At 35.4% G+C, this 13,988-nt stretch overlaps 1 protein-coding gene across 2 annotated transcripts in view; it reads right to left on the reverse strand.

Annotated features, from left to right (window-relative positions):
* The window catches only part of NOX4 (NADPH oxidase 4), a 177,356-nt gene that overhangs the window by 93,447 nt on the left and 69,921 nt on the right, over window positions 1–13,988 (reverse strand). For both annotated transcript variants that reach the window (XM_021679096.1, XM_021679095.1), the window contains exons 9-11: window positions 5,500–5,716; window positions 3,139–3,303; window positions 2,758–2,820 (exon numbers count right to left, since the gene is read on the reverse strand). In XM_021679096.1, coding sequence (XP_021534771.1) covers window positions 2,758–2,820; window positions 3,139–3,303; window positions 5,500–5,716 — 445 coding nt within the window. The remainder of the gene's footprint in view (window positions 1–2,757; window positions 2,821–3,138; window positions 3,304–5,499; window positions 5,717–13,988) is intronic.

A 13,988-nucleotide genomic window follows, 5' to 3' on the forward strand; every position in this document is an offset into this window, starting at 1 on the left:
GAAAAATTCTTGGATTTTCTGTTTTGAGGAGCATAACATTTTCAGTGATACAATGTATACCAAAAATTAACTATATTCTTTGTTTTTACTGAAGCTGGGTGATGAGAACATGGTGGTCCATTATACCATTCTCTCTACTTTTGTGTATGTTGGGAAATATTTTTGTAAAAAAAAAAAAAAACCCTCTCTTCTCTATATTTATCATTCAGCAACCACCTTCTTTTCTTATCCCATATTCTCTATTTAATGCTATGGTGAAGAAACTATTTTCAAAATAAAGTCTCAAGTCACACACCTTAAATATATACAACTTTTTCATTTTTCAATTCCACCTCACTAAAGGTGGAAAAAAAAAAAAAAAACAAAGTTGCACACAAAGAAAGATTAACTTCAGAAGTAAATTTGGTATGACCCCAAGAGTAGACCAAACTCTTTAAACTACTTAAATAAAGACAAACGTACGTGCACACTTTCTCCCTATTCCCTTCTTTTTAATGTTACCAACTTCATATTTATGGGATACATGCAATCAGAGAAATGGAAATGTGTCTTAAACTACCAGAACTAAACACGGTGCTTCTGACTGTAGTGGATGCAATCATGTGAGAATGCCTTCATGATTCAGCTGAAGCATCATACAGGAAGGTTTGTTTGTCACATTTACTCGCCAAGGATCCTAAGGTCTCCTGGAACGAGGGCAATATTAAACCATGTTGTAGGGCATGCATACCCTAGAGCAGTGAAGGGCATGACATGCCTCCATGGCTCTGGTGATGGCTGGGTCCTGGACTCTGAGGTCCTGGCTTTCAATCCCACGAAGGCAACTAGGTTTTCACTATTCCTCCTAACAACACATTTCCCCTCTCACTCTAGCCAGCCACCCACATGGCACCAGATGAAAGGGTGTCTGGACTGTACTCCTCTATTATCAGGTCAAAGAAACAACAGTAAATTAATTTCCTCCCCAAGGAGGCCAGTGTTGCCATCTTCCTTGATAAAATGGAATGTTGTCAACCATTTCACTAGATGCCAAACTACCTTTCTTTAATCATTAATAAATAAGTCTGCTACCTACAAACAGAATGCAAAATTTGAAGGAACTGAAGCAAAAATATATTTTTCCTTTAAAGAAATGCTGTTGAACAAATCATGTCTGTTTTTTCTCTAACTCCCTGACACTTCCTTTTTGTTTCTTTTATCCCTTAAATATAGATTTTTTTGACCTGTCTTCACAAGTACATGTTCTCAAGGGGCAAACTCACAATGAAAATAAAAATCGTAATAATTGCTAGCATATATTTACATGTACCTCGCACCTTCCATGTTCCAGGCTTTGTTCTATATGCTTTACTTGTGGGAGTTCACTTAAACACACAACATACCAAGGAGTAGATACTGTTTTTATCACAGTATTACTCTGAGGAAACAAATGCACGGAAAGATGAAGTAACGTGGCCAAGGGTTCCAAGTTTTCAACCTAACACATCAAATCTGAAAATGGTTGCTATTCTTGGGGCAGCTGGATGGTGCCGTCAGTTAAGCATCCAACTCTTAGGTTCAACTCCGGTTGTGATCTCGGGGTTGTGAGCTCAAGCCCTGAGCTGGGCTCCATGCTCATTGCAGAGTCTGCCCCTCCCCAGCCTCTCTCAAATAAATAAATAAATCTTGAAAAAAAAAAAGTTGTTGCCATTCCCAGGATAGCCCCACCCCTACATCTCAGCACTTAAGCACCCAGTGATTTTTCTGTCCCCGCATCTGTTCAATTTTATTTGCATATCTTAAGCATATATTTAAACATGTGGGTCCTGTTCTTAGTTACCTTTGCTAGAAATTGGAAAAAAAAAAAAAAAACTCAAGTCTCCATCATCAATGGGAAATATTAAATAAATTACAGTACTATCCTACTGTGAAATATTAGGCAGTCATTAAAAAAGAATGAGGCATATGCAAATAGAGTAACATGGAAAGTTGTAAATGACATATTGTTGAGTAAAAAGAGCAAATTATAAAACAAATGATCCAGCAAACGAATGTCAAACATCTATATATGCCTAAGTATAGAGGAAAATGTCTGGAAGAATATATGCCAAATACTGGAGAAGAAAGAGGATTGAAAAGTGGGGGAAATGAGGAAAAGTGAATTGTTTACTTTTTGATAATATGCTCATGCTATACTTACAATGCAAAAAAGAATGTTAAACAATGTCTGATTGGCTAAAAATATTTGGTGACACCATTACTTAGCCAGATCTTTCCCCCACCTAATATTTATTCCATTTTATTTTTTCAACTTTATTTTCCTTTCCCTCCCTCACACACAATCTGGGCATCAATTACAATGGACTTTTTCCTTTCTAAACACTGCCTGGATTTTCTTATGCTTCCACCTCGACTCAGAGTACCCTTTTTGTCATTAAATTCAATCTCTCTAAAAAAACCATACATACTATATTTTGGTACATATTTCATAAAAGGAAAAATGTAAATATCCAGGAAATTTTCTGTATTTTGAATCATCAATCTTTAATACATTTCAAATATATTGCTTCCTGAATTGTAAAGTGTCCAAAAATAATAAAGAGTTACAAAGTTTCTGAACAGATAATATTTCTTTGTATAAAAAAATGGCTTTCTTTAACATTTAGGGCATTGTGATCGCCTTGAATGATTTTTAGAATGAGGTAGAATACACACACACAAAAGAAAAAGATGCATGTCACTCTAAAAAATTTTAAAAATCAAAAACAAGTTTCTTACCATTGTAAGGGTAAATGGATGATTTTCTAACGCAGACACACTGGGACAATGTAGAATAATATACTAAAAAACAACAAACATAATTTTTAAATGACCAAGAAAGAAGTGTAAGTATTCTAATGATGGCACGAATACTAATTTTTAAAAATTATATAAAGATAAAGGAAATTTGGGGCGCCTAGGTGGCTCAGTCAGTGAAGCATCTGACTCTTGATTTCAGCTCAGGTCATGATCTCAGGCTTGTGAGATCAAGCTCTGTGTCCAGCTCTGTGCTGTGCATGGAGCTGCTTAAGTCTCTCTTCCCCTCTGCCCCTCCCCTCCCTTAAAAAATTAAAATAAATAAATACATACATAAATAAAAGTTGCTGAACACTGACTCACCTGGCCAGGTCTTGCTTTAAAATTTTCTTTGATCATTCGGATTTCCATGACATCTGAGGGATGGCTTATGACCGAGATGATGGTAACTGGTTTATTGCTCCGGATACACCTGTAAAGTCTTTCAGCACAATACAGGCACAAAGGTCCAGAAATCCAAAGCCAAGTCTAATGGAGAATTTTTAAAATATACTTTAAGAAATACTTGTGTTGAAGGAATCTTTATATCTTGCTCAACTGTTTATTTCATACATTACAGTAATGGTATTGTAATCTGTATTTTAAATAATAAAACGTAAAGAAAAATCTGTAAAAAATAAGGTGCTTGCTGTGACTTATTCAAACAAGACTAAATATAAAACAAAAGAAGTAATGTGCCACATTAACAGGTATGCATACTTTGTTTCATATTTCCTTCTGTGCCTACAGAATAAATACATAATGTATGTATATGCAATATCTTCATCTAAAAAGAGAAGAAAGGAAGTTAAATGCTCAAATAAATCTGAAGACAACTTTAGAAAAAAATGCACCAGTCCAATGTTTGTTTAAAAAAAAAAATCCTGGATATATGTATGAATACTTTTTTTTTTATTTTAAGGTATTAAAATGTTTTAATTTTCAGGAGTAACTGGAATTCTTCAAAATGTCAGGTAAGGGGTTTTTTAACGCTTACTTATTTATTTATTTTTTACTTGAGTGTAGTTGACACACAATATTATATTAGTTTCAGGTGTACAACTTAGTGATTTGACAAGTTTACACATTATCCTATGTTCACTATAAGTATGGCTACCATCTGTCCCATTCCATCAGTATTACAATATCATTGTTTTTCTTATGCTATGCCTTTTACTCAACTCTGGGTGTTTTTAATGCATATAATATATGCATAATGTACACATACATAATGTATATACAATATAAAATGTACATGAACGTATTTTAAAATATAGAGTATACTAAGCATGTTGCTTACAACTTACTTTTACATAATAAAAATAATATGAACAGAAGGTATTATATAGAATTTGGAAAGTGTAACGATTTTGCATGTGTGCTGGATGGATAGCCCCAACCCCAGGATAACCCACTGCATACGCTTAGAAGTACAGAAGCCTGTCCTGTCTGTGTGGCCAATCCTTCTCCTAGAACTGCACGCCATATTTCCCCCATCACTGGGAGGCCACTGACCCAAACTTATTTTAATGGTTACTTTTTTAAACCTTATTTACATAGCTATTTCAGACCTTTTTCCTTCCATGCAGACAGATCATGCCTCTTCCTGATATTTAGTTGCATGCTGTGTGAGCAGTAGGCGAGCCCTGCAATGCAGCAGTCTTGCAACTTTGAGACAGTCACTTACCCTTTGAGCACCAAGTTCCACATAAGTAAAATGGGACTCACAGTACCTTCCCTGCCTAACAGCTAGCATTGTTTGAAGCCAAGAAAACTGCAAATTGCAAAGTCTATGAGAAACCTAGAGGATTATTATTAAAAATAAACACAAGACTAACATACTCATTCCAAAGTCATCTACAAATTCACTCTACTTTTTCACTCTTCTTTCTTCTCTTCTGAAAAGAGACATTTGGCATCACTGTCCCATAGGCAAAGAGTGTTAATTCCCACATGGACAGCTCCCATACCCACATGGGAAGATTAGGGCTCTTATGGAACCACTCGCTGTGTATTTGGGTAAGAACTTTTCCAAGAGCAAGTATTTTAGTCAAAGACCTGGTTTTGGACTCTACTTCTGCCTGTATTTGGTTGTAGAGTTTGCTCAAGGTCTTTTATGTATTGAAGTCACAATTTCTTCATCAGAAAATCAAGGATGATAGTAATTGCTTCAAAGGGCTATTGTGAATATTAAAAGAAATTATGCATGCAGTACATTTTAGCACAGTACCTAGCAGATGATACCAAGCATTCAATAAATTGATTTTACAATTTATCACTTATATCATTCATAATATCATACCACAATATTATGCTATACAATAATAATAATTACAATTAGTATTAGTTCTTTCACTATTGCTTTTATTATTCAACCTACTTTTCTCAGTGGATAGGGAAAATGTCTTTGTCACTTCTCTTTAGGCAAGTACCAGTGCCACAGTATGCAAAGATTACATGGCCAGTTAAGGAGAATTTTCCATATTCTGTAATATCATAGGTCTTTCTCCTTGACCTGGCAGCTGCCTCTAATGGAAAAATAGGTACTATCTTGCTGCTGAAACATCCTGAAATGTTCTACAATTGCTTTATAAACCTCCAAAAACATGTTTAAATGCAATGCTGATCAATAATTATGGAAATATGGACTTGAGGAGACCATCAAAGATATAAAATTAATCTGACCTGTGGAAAATTAGCTTGAAACCTGGGCTCTTCCATACAAATGTTCACGGATCTGTTTTGGGTAAGTTCATCTGGTTTTGAAGGTCCTCCAGGGAAAGATTCATGAAAATGTTCCAAGCCATGGTCTGGTAAGTGAACATGCTGGTAGCGGGTTCCATTAGGATTGATGCAGCCAGGAGGGTGGGTATCTAAATTAGCTTGATACTTCAGCAGCCCTCTGAAATTAAATTAAGGGGGAAAAAAGGAAGATGAAAACAAAATTGAAATCAGAGGACACGGTGTAAGAAAACAGCCTCTTTTTCTTATTAACTTTCCGTAGCATTTATCTGAAAAGTGCTTTTCATATATCTTACTTAGGAGCAATTGAGAAATCCTAAAACTTCAATGAATTCTTTATTATGGGACTAAACCAAGAGCGTTAGCCCTTAAACAAATGCTACAAATACATGGTAGGGAAGAACACATCAATCTTTCCAATTATTCTTTAATTTCACAGCCTTTATTTCAACTCTGTTAGGCATGCATACAATCATATACCAGTTTTCACTTCAATAAATACTATAATAATGAGTACTTCTGCTATATCTTCAAACACAAATGGGAAAGTATAGGGATCATATTTGATTTGGCTAAGACTGGATAAAACAGGCCTTGCTGATTTACAGAAATATTTTAAACAAACACAGTAACAGGAACTGGAAGCTTGCAACCCCTTCGGTCTGAAAATAATTAATATACAGCAATTAGACCCTACACATGTTTACTTTTCAATTTCTCCATAACCAAGACTGCATAAAAGACTCTAAGATAATTAATCAGGCAGGAAAGCCTACAACCCTAAAATACCATTCTGATTGTTTCATATTTTGTGACCTTCTAAGATCACCATTCAACTTTCTGTGTTTTGTGTTGTTATTAATAAAAAGTTAAGTAAGATCTACCTCATTGGGATAGTGCATCAAGTGACAGATTGTGTAGAACATCAAAAAAGATCCACACTGCATAAGCAAATCTTGAAGAAAAAATTAAGATTTTGAAAAGCATTGGAAATTTGACAGTGTGTTTTTTTTTTTCTTTTAAAGATACTAAATTTTGGTACCCAAAATTATTTTTCCTGGTTAGCCAAGAATGTATTTTTAAATGACTTCAAGTTACCAAATAATTAACATTAGTGTGTTATAAAAATGTATATTTTAAGTACATTACAGCTGATTTTATAAATGATTTTACAAATATGGTATTTTGCAACAACAAAACTTATAACATGAATAATAAGACTAAAGAGGCCCAATGTATGAAAATTAGAAAAGCAGTGGCCAAGGCAGTCTTTGCTGGAATTTACCATCTACTCAACCTGATTATTCTCCTTTTGGTTATATTCATTCCTTTTCTCTCCTTTTTAAAAATATTTTATTTAGTTATTTGAGAGCGAGAGAGAGCACACAAGCGGCGTGGAAGGGCAGATGACGAGGGAGAAGCAGACTCCCCGCTGAGCAGGGAGCCCAACGAGGGGCTCGACCCCAGAGCCCCGGGATCATGACCCAAGCCAAAAGCAGATGCTTAACCAACTGAGCCACCCAGGTGCCCCTCTCTCTTCTTTTTATATTACTTTCTTCCTTATAACTAATCATAATGAGATTATATAGTATAACATTACTATGTGCTCATTAGAGAGACATTAGAGAGCACACAGTATATGTTATAGTATACTGTATGTACTAAGTAGCAGGCTGTATTATATAACATCAATGGCAGCCCACACACCCATTTTTTAAAGCAATGCAGTAGATATGGCCTAGGTACAGAATAGATTAATGGTTATTATAGAAATGTGAGCCAAGTACAGAACCCTTCATAGAATTCTAGTCATTTAATACAATCACTGTGGTATTACACTTGGAAAACCTATGAATTTGATTCAGCTCCCATTATAAGTAAAGATTTACTAAAACCTGTTGCTCCTACTGACCATCCCAAGACTGACAGGTGGGTAGGCCAAAAATCTCAGGCATTTATTCTACTGGCCTGAAATTGAACAAGTTTTGGCATAATGCACTTGGCACTATTCTAGGTGATTCTACAAAGTTCGATAAGGAGTCAGATCTGGTCCCTGAATCTCAAATACTTAAAATCTAGTTGAGAAGACATCTTTGGAGAAGCTGAATGGAAGTCAGACCACAGATAATTGGGCTAGAGTATTTTAATAAGACCTTAGCAATGTGTGGTAGACATCAGGCCCCAAACAGAGCAATTTATATACATTTCATGTTATATGCACAACTGTATGAAATAGGAATTATTATTCCCATTTTACAAATTAAGAAACTATTTTAAAGATTTTTTTTTAAGATTTTATTTATTTATTTGAGAGAGAGAATGAGAGAGAGCATGAGGGGGGGGAGAGTCAGAGAGAGAGGCAGACTCCCTGCTGAGCAGGGAGCCTGACGTGGGACTCGATCCCGGAACTCCAGGATCATAACCTGAGCCGAAGGCAGTCGCTTAACCAACTGAGCCACCCAGGCGCCCCAAGAAACTATTTTAATAAATTAAATAACACCCCAGGGTCACACAGCTGATAAGTGGCAGAGCCAAGAATTGAACCCAGTTCTGACTCAAATTCTATGCTCTTCACCTGTCACTATACCTCATGTTAGTTAATTGGATCCTTACAACATACCTATGAAAAAGGTAAGGACAGGAAAATTAATATTTAAGAAAGGATGTCAGGAATTTTTAAACATCTCTTTCTCACTTAAACTTGAAAACAAAATAATCACACTAAGCGTTTTGATACCCATTACACAGATGAGAGACTTAAGGCTTTGTTTAGGTAAGAGAGTAACTAAATGGTTGTCTAAGCATGGGATTCAGAAACCTCATCTTCCTCATTCCAAAAACCTATATCATATAAAACAAATCAGTTGATTAAAGAAGTTGACATCAAGGAAAGAGGTTTAAAATAACAAAAGCCTGGAAATAAAGTCAGATAACGTGTGTGTGCGCGTGTGTGTGTGTGCGTGTGTGTGTGTGTGTTGGAAGGGGGTTGCTTAACATTGGGCAAAGGAATGTTATTTACTCCTCCCAAGTCTTAAGTGTTCAGGTGGGCAGGACAGCATGTGCTAATGATCCTTAGAATGACAAACGTTGTTACTATGCAGTACAAATCTTCAGGCCAGCTCAGTCAAACAAAGCATTGCTGTTCTTGGTATTTCAAGGGGTATGTAATATTCTAAAATCCCTTTTAGGGGTGCCTAGTATATCTCAGTGATGTGGGCAACAAGGAAGATCAGCATTGTCCGGCATATAAACACAGAGCTGCATGTTCCTGAAAGCTCTGTTGCATTTGGAAATACCGCATTAAACTCTAAAGAAAGACATGTATATTATGTCTGCTGAAATAAATTAGATACTAGGGATTCAAAACAATCATAAAACAATAAAAATCATACATAAGATATAATTTAATTTTAACAAATGTGCTCACAGTGAAGTAAATGGAATAAAGAGATATCTGATATTTACCTATCAATCCAAATATATCCATAATATCTACTCCACATTTCTATTAAAAATTCTTCAGAATGAAATTATTTTAATGGGCACCAAATAAAATGTTTAAAGAAATACTATATTCTAAGAATGCATATTCTAAAAGTTCCAAGAAATTCTGTACTAGTACGAAAGGAATGAGGACTTCTATTTTTTACAGTACAGTGAAAAAGTAAGTTATTGCATTTAATGGTCTTGAAAAATAATGTAAAATTATTGGTTTGGTTAGAAGTATACTTCGTCCTTTTCTAAATCTATAAGCAGATAGAGCTGTACATTTTTGTTCAATGCATACATGGGTCTTTAATTTCAGGATATTGTCCGTAGGAGGAATGGAGGGGTAGGGGAAGCCCTAGTACAGGGGAAGGTCTCTGTACTTTGGTCTCTGACCTGGCCACTGGCTGACAGTGTGGTCTTGGGCAGATAACAGCTTCGAATGTTTTCACTCACTCTAAGATGGGGTCACCGATCTTTACCAAACAAATTTGTTATAAAGTTTACAGGAACAGGCAGTAAGGCATGAAGCATCTTACTGGTATGCCCAATACTTATCCTTTCAACACAGAGTTCAAAATCTGCCAGTGTCCTTCCATGTGAACCCATCAGTATCTTTGCCACCTTATTTAGCCAAATCTAACTGAGATTCTGTGCTTGTTTTTGTTTTGTTTTAATGAGTGATATTTTTTATTTGTTATCATTGTCTGTCTATAGATCTTTTCTCTCTTATCCATGTTGCTTTGATGGCAACAATTACAAAATGAGACCAAAAAAAAAAACATTTTAGTGGAGTTTTAAGACATGTAACCTATGCCATTTAGCTTGAGAGTAGCTTAAAATAACATACAGTTCTCAAATTAAAAGATATTTTTCTTTTCAAGATTTATTTTGGGGGGGGAGGGGCAGGGAAGACAGAGAATCTCAAGCAGACACCTGGCTGAGCGCAAACATGTCTCATGCATTTATATAAACCCCCCCCCCCATATATCCATACTCACTGCCAAACCCTGTCAGCCTTCTAGCAAGTTTCTGGCACATGGTAGACCTTTAGTGCATTTCTGGTGAATTGATTTTCAAAGCAAATAATCACATAATTTTTTTGCATATAGCAAGGGCATAGAAGTTAAAATAAAGAAAACATTCTTGTACATACTGTTGTATCTTTCATAAATACATGATAAATAATTGGAAAGGAAAACGATGTCCATGAATGGTAAACAAAGAGTCTTGTCAAGTTAAGATGGTGATGTAACAGGGGTAGGGGAAGAAAGCACACAGACAATGTAGAAATAGGAATGCTTATTACTCATTTTTTTAGTTGTATTATGTTCCAAAGGAGAGATTTTGAAATATCTTTGGAATGTTTAGTGTTCTTCTATCATGAGAAGTCAAGGATTTTATGGTGTATCAAAATAAATGGCTGCGGATGCTATTGTTTTGGTACTCATAAGGATTTCAAGATGTGCTTTCAAAACTCAACAGAGTTTCAAAAAATAGGTTTCTTTCTTTTTTTCCTTTTTTCTTCAAGAGGCAGTATAGTTATACTACCATTTTTTTAATGACAAAGTTATAGAAAATAATACAGTACACAGAATAAATCCCACTAGGTTACAACACAGAAATAATAAAAATATTTTATGGCAAAAATTAAATATTACAGAATGCCATGCCTGCCGGTAGGAGAATCACAAAATCATTCTTACTTTAATTGCATGTTAAAAAATAATCTAACAAATGCAGTGTCGCTTATGTAACCTTTATGTTTGTGATTTTAATCCTTTTTTAAAGTAGAGAAAAAAAAAATCCTTGTCCCATGAGGAACCTACTTTTTTCCTAGTATTCTATAACACAAAATGTTTCTTTACAGAAAAAATAGAACAACCTGTTTCTGACTGTTCTTTTTACTTTGCTTCAATACAAAAAAAGAGCTTAAGAAAACACACCCAAATTCATTATTTCAAAACCCACTAGAATTCACTGACTTCTGTGGAATCCACTAGAATGCACACTACTTAAGGTCAAGGATTCGTCCTGTTCCTCAGCTATATTGCTGGTGCCTAGAACAGGGCCTATAATCAATAGCAGGCATTCAATATATATTCATTGAATGACTTCATGAATGACTGGAAGTATACCTACAACTTTTTGTTTGGGTTGCTGTTGAAACACATGATTGAGGAGTCATCTGGCTTTAACAAACACAGAAGGGGGTTTGAACTCATAATCCAACTTCAAAAAAGATGTCTGGATATTAGGAAATGGTATTTAGTAAAGTAAACCATGTATGCACATTCACCTTTGTAAAAAATACAATTAAATCAGTCTGCAACTTACAATCCTTCTTCACCCTTGAGTATTTCTAAGTTCATTCTGAGATTTTAGCCCTGCCCTGCCCCGACCCAATTCTAATCTAAGCAGACAAGTTATCAAGCAAGTCATGTTGTCTACCTATTTGTTAGGAGCATGTTAGAAGTGTCATGCTTTCCTAAGCTAAGGATCCAGCATACATCAAGGAAATTCTAAGCATCTGAGTACATGTCAGATCAAAGCTTTCACTCCCATCCCCACTTCGTCTGGTCTAGACAGGTCCTTGCCTCTTCATTCCTTCCTGGGTGCTTGCTACTGACACCTGAATGAACTCATATCCCGCAGCTTGACTGGAGCACAGATTGTGTCTAGCTCTTAAGATGGTGTTGTCCCATGTTCAAGACTGGGCAACACAGACCGGGCCAACATCACGGGTATGTGAGCTTTGCAGTATCATGGAGCCATGCTCTTAGAAAGGCCCCATGATTGGTCCAACAGTTGGTTGTCACCATCTTGAAATGCTTAATAATTTTTTATCAAAGGGCTTCACATTTTCATTTTGCAGTGAGCCCTGCAAATTAAGTAGCCAGCCACAAAAACTATGCAGCTGGCAAAACTAAACCTTGGAGCCTAAAAACACAGGATCAAGACTGGAACATTCCTTAAGTGTGTAAAGTTAAATAGGTCATTTTATGAACTTTCCTCAGCTGGATAAGTGAGATAGTCCATGTGCCTCTCTACTCCACAAGTATATAAAGCAAAGGACTTTGATCTCTTGGGAAGAAAAAAATGTGTAAGCATCCGATATTTCTTAGTATATCCTCTGCTTTCAGACCTCACTAAAATGGTAGTGGGAATAAAAGAATGATTTCACATTTCAGAAAAACACTAATGTACTTAAAATACTTCTTAAATGGTGCCCTTGTTCCTTCTCTTTCTTCCCAACTTTGTTACCTTCACCTCCAGCCAGGACCACTTGTTACTATGAATAAGATCCAAGAGGAAAGTGAGATTAAAATTATGTGAGAAAGTATTTGGTCTGAAACTCACTATTCCTATCTTCAGAGTGGGAAAAAATAAACTCACAATTTAGATTAAAAAATTGTGAACAAAAGTAGCTTCCAACACAAGTGAATTTATGTACATGAAAATGCTCTGTATATACCGCATCAATCTACCCATACATATGGAATCCTTAAGGGATAAAATGCCACATGACCTCAATACCTACCTCCACCTGCTTCCAGGATAAAATAGCAGCAAAAGTAAATAAATCATAAGACCTTAGTCCAGAATTGTTATACAGAAAAATCTTTTTTTTACACAAAAAATGAAAATCAATCCTATGAATAGGAAATTAGGAGTGGGGGAAAAAACACATCTTAAAGACCATAGCTGTATAGAACATTATGTTATTAACATATGGGAAATATGTAAATTTTATGTGACAGAGATTTGAATTCCAGATAAGAAAGACTTAATTCTTTAGGAATTGTATTCACTCTATGTATGTGGGTAAAAATTCAAAAGCCAAAAAGTGAAAGAAAACAAAGAAATGAAATTATTTTCTTCTGTAACCTAAAGAGTTTTTAGCCACAGAATTACACAAAAATCTCCAACAAAAAATGTGCCAATCTGCAAGACGACCAAAATAGGCAAGACTTAAAAGCTAATTCCTCTGGCACAGGAATTGATATACTAGTTACCATAAGAACTTATTATCCAGAGAACACTGAACATAAGCGACAGTCCCAAAATGGGAATCCAATTACATTGAAACAAAAACACAGATTATTTTTTATTGTTATCTGCAATGCTTTGATAATTGGGGAAATCTGGAAGGGCCTAGAAGGACAACAAATTCCTGGCTAAAAGCCAATTAATACAATTCCACTTAATCCAGCACACACTCATTGGTGATTTGTGACAGGGATTCCATTGATAAAGATAGGTAAGAAACATTCTTGCCCTCAAAAACACTATAATTTACCTAGGAGAGATCACTGCTGTATTGCCTTTTGTCTTTCATACTGGAACTCACAGATACATAATGGGGTAGGCAGAAGAGAGCACTGGACTGTTCCACCATTCAACCACAACTCCTGCTGTACCTCGACGTTCTCCCTTTTATATAAGATTTTACGTAGTGTATCCTATTCTGTACATCTGGATATATGGTGTTTATGGGAATTTCTATCTTCCCCCTGGATATTTTCAAGGAGTATACATGTAGGTTCTTTCTTTTTTTTCTGTGCAATTCGCATTCTCCTTAATCTATGTTGTTAGCAATGACAGGCACCACTCTGAGGCTTGTTAATAGATTTTAAAAGATGTGGACCACCTGTCCACTGAATGAAGAGCTACAAAGACACAGTGTAACAAGAATACTGGTAAGAGTATCTCTTCTACTGTATTTTTATTAGCTCTAGTCTAGAACCTAGCTTTTTTCATTGTTATTTTCAAGTTACCTGGAAGAATTTTGGACATTAAAATAACACATAGATATAATTTTATTATTATAATTATTATAAAGTTGTATTTATTATGTGCCATAACAAGACTGAACGTTGTAAGAAATATTTATAAAGGAATACAAAAAAATTTCATTTTCTTACTGTCTTCTCGGAGGACTAAAT

Source organism: Neomonachus schauinslandi, chromosome 11 (assembly GCF_002201575.2).
Source record: "Neomonachus schauinslandi chromosome 11, ASM220157v2, whole genome shotgun sequence".
Classification (NCBI taxonomy): Eukaryota; Metazoa; Chordata; class Mammalia; order Carnivora; family Phocidae; genus Neomonachus; species Neomonachus schauinslandi.